This window comes from Schistocerca serialis, chromosome 4, assembly GCF_023864345.2.
Source record: "Schistocerca serialis cubense isolate TAMUIC-IGC-003099 chromosome 4, iqSchSeri2.2, whole genome shotgun sequence".
Lineage (NCBI taxonomy): Eukaryota > Metazoa > Arthropoda > Insecta > Orthoptera > Acrididae > Schistocerca > Schistocerca serialis.
Window position 1 is genome coordinate 193,734,501 of NC_064641.1, and position 6,658 is coordinate 193,741,158.

Genomic DNA, 6,658 nt, shown 5'->3' on the forward strand with positions numbered 1-6,658 from the left:
GTGTTATTGCTGTTTTAGACACCCTGCAAACGTTAAATGGTTTGTACCGTATTTCAGTGGTTCAAATGGCTCTGAGCACTATGGGACTTAACATCTATGGTCATCAGTCCCCTAGAACTTAGAACTAGTTAAACCTAACTAACCTAAGGACAGCACACAACACCCAGTCATCACGGGGCAGAGAAAATCGTATTTCAGTGCACTGATGTGTTCTTTACGTCTTGTGTCAAATGTCCTGCCAGTCATTTCAATGTATATTTCTTCACGACATCTGTAAATGAGCTAAAAGGTACCAGATTTTTGGTATATGTCTGGTTTTGATTTCAGTTTTGGAATGTGGTTTTGTAATGAATTATCTGTTTTGTAAGCAATGTTTATGTCTTGTTCATCGAATATGTTACCTATTTGATGTGTTCATTTATTGGTAGGTCACGGCATGGAATTTTTTGTGGTAATGCAGGTTGTATGTATTGGCGTGGTTTGATTAGTTTTTTAATTACACTACATAAAGACAAAAATAGTGTACTTGAAAACATAAGAGCGCACAGTGGGAGAAGAACAAAAAAACACACTCAACTTTCTAGACATTATACGAAAACACAACTACAAACACAAATCTGACTTTTACAGAAAATCCACAACAACAAGTGACTCGCCCTAAATGCAACCTCAGACCCCTCGCAGAATCAGAAACAAACCGCAGTCAGATACATGTTAAACAGACTCACCAGTATGCCCCAAGCACTTCTGATCACCAAAAAGAGTTGCATTCATCTACCCAGTCCCTTAACTATTTGAAAAATTTCTCTTATCTCATCACACATTCATTCACTCTGTGTATCATCTATGATGCGTGTTCGCTTCGCGTCTATTTTGGCTACGATAATGCATTCATTATGCTGTTCGTAGTAGTTTACCCACACTGAACTGGAATGAATGGGAAGAAATTGTAATGTGTGGAACAACAAAAATTACCATTACGCTCCCATTTCGTAGTAAATCCAAGAGAATAAATGTGCTGGACGTATTTCAAAAGTTTTATCCCACTTACCTGCAGAACTGAACGAATAAACAGTTTCTCTAATTTTACTAAAATGTGGCATCTCGGTTAAGAGATACATTGGAGTGCATCAATATGACCCACCAATAAGGAATAAGAGTGTTTCAGAAAAAAAGAAATTTAATGCATCGAAAATGAATTTAAGTGTTAGAAACTATTTTCTGAAAGTATCTGTCTTGAACAGAAATTAACTGTGGCTCACAAACAGTTCGAATAAGAAAGGAAAAGAAGGTTTTGAAATGTGATCCTGCATAGGAATGGTGGAGTATGAATGCGTTACCACAATAAATAGTGCGAAGGAGCTAAATCGAACGGGTGGGCGGGGGGGGGGGGGGGAATAAATCTGTAGCACAACAAAGTTATGGAGGCAGGCCAAGGTTTGACTACACTAAGCAGGATCAGAGAGACGTAGGTTGCGGTAGTTGTGCAGAGATTGAGAGGCTAGCACGGGATAGATTAGCGTGGACAGCTGCATAAAGTCAGTCTTCAGACTGAAGACCATAGCAACTCTCAACTCATAGTTCTTCTCGTATATCTCAAGTCGTTTTTTGGTCAAGAAGTGAATAACCCACTAAATAACTCTGGAATACGTTGATGGTCGCCTGTGGTCAGAAGCTATACAGTGGTGGGAATTACTATAAAGGCACATCGTAATTTGTGGAAAAAACATGTTTGTTTACGTATTTGGCATTGCAAACATTTTTCCCGTACAGTTTACAACAAAGCAAAACAAGGTACATTCTCGTTTCACCTTTGGAATTAGGCCGAATACTTAAATATTCGAAGAAAGCGTTCTTCTGTGAGGACGGGACGGAAGCTAATAATAAGGCAGGTCAGCTGGATGTGGTGCACAGTGGGGAATGTCGGCAGTTCGCAACTGTTACAGTTTGGAGGTGTGTTTGGTAACATCGTACGGCGGTTATTGTGATAACGCCGCGTGGAAAGCGTCTATCGGGTGATGAACAAGCAAGTATTAAGAAGCACAAAGAAAAGGGCCTGCCTAGTCCTCAGATTGATAAGAATTTAAGGATTTTCAAGTTATTGATAACTTTGTCAGATTCGGTGCACAGTATGGCAAAAATGGCAAATTTGGTCGGACATAAAGATCGTCATCATCAGATACATGTTTGATTCTGTGTAAAGACAAAAATCAGTGGCTTGTGTTCCTCTCAAATAGTGGTTGATTCGCAGTCATCAGTCATTTCCAGACGCGTTAGGCAAATCCTGGCTCGAGAAGCGATTCTGGCATTCAAGAAGCGGCTCCGTAAACAGTGCGCATGGGGCTCGACTGAAGTTTGCGGAAGACAATGTGTCGTGGATCTAAGAATGCAGCAAAGTAATTTTCAACTATGAGAAGAAGTTCAATCTGGACAGACCAGATGGTTTTCATTATTACTTGCGTGATCTCCGTACAGGAGAACAACGTTCATTTGAGTAGAAACTTCGGAGGTGGCAGCGTAATGACGTGGGCTGCATTTTGTGCTAAAGACACGTCCGGCATAGCATGGCTGCACCCCAAAATGAAGACCGATGATTATACAGGAATGTTGGTAACTGAATTGGTTCTTATGCATGAGGCATTTGACGATGATAATCTACTATACCAACACGATAACGCTGGGATTCACAGATATGCCAAGACAAACTCGTGGTTTCAAGGTAAAGGAATTCCAGTTCTGAGCTGGTCATCGAGATGTCTGGATTTATATCCCGTGGAGAATCTGTGGGGGGTCCTAGCACGACGTGATTATCGCAAGAGCATCTGTCTGAGACTGTGACCGAGCTGAAAACTGCAAATCGACTGCAGTGGGACTTAGTCTCGGAAGGAGAGATCACTTGCCTTATACAATCAGTGCCTACGAGGACTTTCGCAGTTATTTAGAACAATGGAGGTTCGACTAAATACTGGGTCAAAGTTGTGATGTATAAGTTATGTTATTCTGACAACAATTCATAAGACCCTCTATATCAATTTCCAGCCCAAAGGTACAAATGGCTCTGAGCACTGTGGGACTTAACTGCTGAGGTCATCAGTCCCCTAGAATTTAGAACTACTTAAACCTAACTAAGGATATCACACACATGCATGTCCGAAGCAGGATTCGAACCAGCGACCGTAGCGTTCGCGTGGTTCCAGACTGTAGCGCCTAGAACAGCCCTAAGTGTGTGTTTTTTCTTTAAATTTCTCAAGTACCAGTGCTAACAGTAAAGTACGAATGTATTTCGGTTTGCTTTATTGTAAACTGTACGGGAAAAATGGGTGCATTACGGAAATAAACAAGTTTTTTAATATATTTTTTTACACATAACCACGTGCCTTTACACTAATTTCCACCACTGTTGTATAATGAATTATACATTGTTTAGAAGCAGTCCATGGGTAAATTTAAGAATATTATTGTCATCAGTGAAATTTTGTCGAATCTTTCTAGAAGTTCAGTGTCCAATGTTAGGATAAAGATTAACTGGAACCCACAGATACGGAAATTAAACGAAGAAAAGAATTACCACTTAACAGTTGTCAGCAAAATAAATATCACTCACAACAGCTAAAACTTTTCACTCTTCGTGACTGAAAAGGAGACATCCTGCCCAATCTTTTCTGAAATAAGACACTGCGACTTGGTCCTCGCTTACTGGCTCAGCGCCTAATGTAGTACTGACGGTGGCTGTATTCTGTTGGCAGCCTTGGCAGCCCGCTATCGGTCAGCAGAAAGACAGTCGCTCATCCACTTCAGACCGACATCTCACCTGCGCCGATTCTCTGGGGGCGGAAGTCGCTGCTGCAGGTTTTAGCGGCGCAGCTGGATCGTGACTCCTAATTCAGGGAGTCTTCAGTAACTGGAGCTTCAGGATAAAGTGCGGGCTGCCTTTTAATCTTGTATTGATTCATAAATAAATTCATTGTGCATCAACCGTGATCTTTTATTATTATTTATTTTCTATTTTCTTTTAATCTGCCGACATATACAAGAACAGACCCAACGTTGCAACATGAAAATAGCACATAATATTATGACATAATTTCAAATGTTTAGTGTAACTACGCACTACGGTGTTTGAGGGAAAATAAGTCTACATTGAATATATACGTCTACATCTACATGGATACTCTGCAAATCACATTTAAGTGCCTGGCCGAGGGTTCATCTACCCACCTTTACAATTCTCTATTATTCCAATCTCGAATAGCGCGCGGAAAGAAGGAACACCTATATCTTTCCGCACGAGCACTGATTTTCCCTATTTTATCGTGGTGATCGTTTCTCCCTACGTAGGTCGGTGTTAACAAAATATTTTCACATTCGGAAGAGAAAGTTGGTGATTGGAATTTAGTGAGAAGTTTCCGTCGCAACGAAAAGCGCCTTTCTTTTAAGGATGTCCACCCCAAATCCCGTATCATTTCAGTGAGACTTTCTCCCAAATTTCGCGATTACACAAAACGTGGTGCCCTTCTTTCAACTTTTTCGATGTACTCCGTCATACCTATCTGGTAAGGATCCCACACCACGCAGCAGTATTCTAAAAGAAGACGGGCAAGCATAGCGTAGGCAGTCTCCTTTGTAGATCTGTTACATTTTCTAAGTATGCTGCCAATAAGATGCAGTCTTTGGTTAGCCTTCCCCACAACATTTTCTGTTCCTTCCAATTTAAGTTGTTCGTAATTGTAATTCCTAGCTATTTAGTTGAAATTACGGCCTTTAGATTAGACTCTGGATTTGCTGATCTCCCATCGGGCGCCTCCCCGGGTGGCGGATAGAGGAACGCTCACCAGATATGGTGGGTACTGGGGAAATAAAATACCCAGGGTGGACCAAAACTAGCAAGCCTCCGCCCCTCTAACAAGGGAAGGTGGTTGGTGGCAGGAAGGGCATCCGGCTGCTAAAACATTGCCAAAACAAGAGGAATGATGGATGCTTCTCAAGATAAACGTTCCGGAGTAACAGCCTCCCATTCGGATCTCCGGGGGAGGCCTTTTGCGAAGGATCCAAAGATGTTCAAGATCAGAGTGGGAACTCTAAACGTGGGAACGATGACGGGGAAGGGAAGAGAGATAGTAGACATGATACAGAGGAGGAAGATAAAGGCTTTGTGTGTGCAAGAGACAAGGTGGAAGGGCAATAAGGCAAAGATCTTAGCTGAAGGCTATAAGCTACTTTAAAGCAGTGCAAGCCCGGAATCAAGAAATGGAGTTATTTTGCACAGAGAGCTTCAAGAAGAGGTATGTGAAATCAGCAGAGTAAATGATAGGATCATTTATGTTAAAATGATGTTTGGCGGAGAAATGGTAACAGTGCTGACAGCCTATGCACCCCAAGCGGCATGTTCGGAGGACGAGAAGGAAAAATTTTGGAGAGATTTGGATGGAGTAATGGTCCGAATACCAGAAAATGAATGAGTGATAGTAGGAGGGGATCTAAATGGTCACGTTGGCGGAAGGAAAGGTGGGGAAGAGAGGTGGCATGGAGGATGGGGTTACGGCGAGAGAAATGAGGAAGGAAGAAAGATAATGTAGTTTGCAGTGGCTTTTTATCTAGTGATTACGAATTCCTACTTCCAAAGAAAAAGAGAAAAACTAATAACACACAGGAGTGGTGAAAATAAAAGCCAAATTGATTACATATTACGTAGAAGGAAAAATAGTGGGGAGGTGCGAAATACTAAGGCCACATACGGTGAAGGAATAGCAACACAACGTAAGTTGATTGTAGCTGATTGTGAGATGAAAGTATGTAAAAGACAGAGGCACATAAATCAGTGTGAAAGGAAAATTAAGTGGTGGAGATTAAAGGATAAAAATTTGAGACAGAACTTTAGTGATAAAGTACTGGGAAAGATAAAATTGGCAGAGAGTGTGCAGGAGTGGTGGAAAATAAATAGTGCTGTTATAAGGAAGACCGGGGAGGAAGTGTTTGGGTTAACATTTGGGAGAGGGGTGCCTAAATGTAAGGAAGCATGGTGGTGGGATGAAGAGGTGCAGAAGGTTGTGAAGGAAAAGAAAGACGCTAAGAGGAAGTGGGATAAGTCCGGAAGTGCTGAGGATGAGCAAGCATACAAAAGTGCAAAGAAGGAGGCTGCATGACCATGGAAAAATAATCCAAAGGTGGTTGAATTATTTTGAGAAATTGCTGAATGAAGAAAATGTAAGACTGAAAACTGAGGAAGGAGGGGCAAACGAAGGATTAACGATGGATATAAGTAGAGATGAAGTCGAACGGGCAGTTGAAAAGATGAAAAATGGGAAGGCAGTTGGCCCAGGCCAGATCCTCGTTGGGGTATGGAAGTGTCTCAGTAAAATGGGAATTGAGCTCCTTTGGGATTTAATGAAGAAGATTTGGCGACAGGAGGAGATGCCAGACAATTGGAGAACTAGTGTACTGATCCCAATATTTAAGGCGAAAGGTGATGTGCAGGACTGCTGTAACTATAGAGGTATTAAACTGATGGCACACACAATGAAAATTTGGGAAAGAGTTATAGAAACAAGATTACGCAAGGAGACTATGGGTGTGAAGAACAGTTTAGGTTTACGCCTGGAAGAGGAACGACTGATGCAATACATGCTTTAAGGCGGATAGTGGAGAGACACGGGGAGCT

The 6,658-nt window shown here is 41.7% G+C and overlaps 1 protein-coding gene across 1 annotated transcript; it reads left to right on the forward strand.

The window, feature by feature from the left end:
- The first annotated feature begins 5,783 nt into the window (after nt 1–5,783).
- LOC126474348 (uncharacterized) lies at nt 5,784–6,143 on the forward strand. Its single transcript, XM_050101815.1, has one exon. It carries the CDS (start codon nt 5,784–5,786, stop codon nt 6,141–6,143), a length of 360 nt encoding a protein of 119 aa, XP_049957772.1.
- Nucleotides 6,144–6,658: the final 515 nt, after the last annotated feature.

Excerpts from the sequence above, each read along its gene's own strand:
- LOC126474348 (XM_050101815.1), top strand. The coding sequence starts at position 5,784 with ATGAAAGTATGTAAAAGACAGAGGCACATAAATCAGTGTGAAAGGAAA.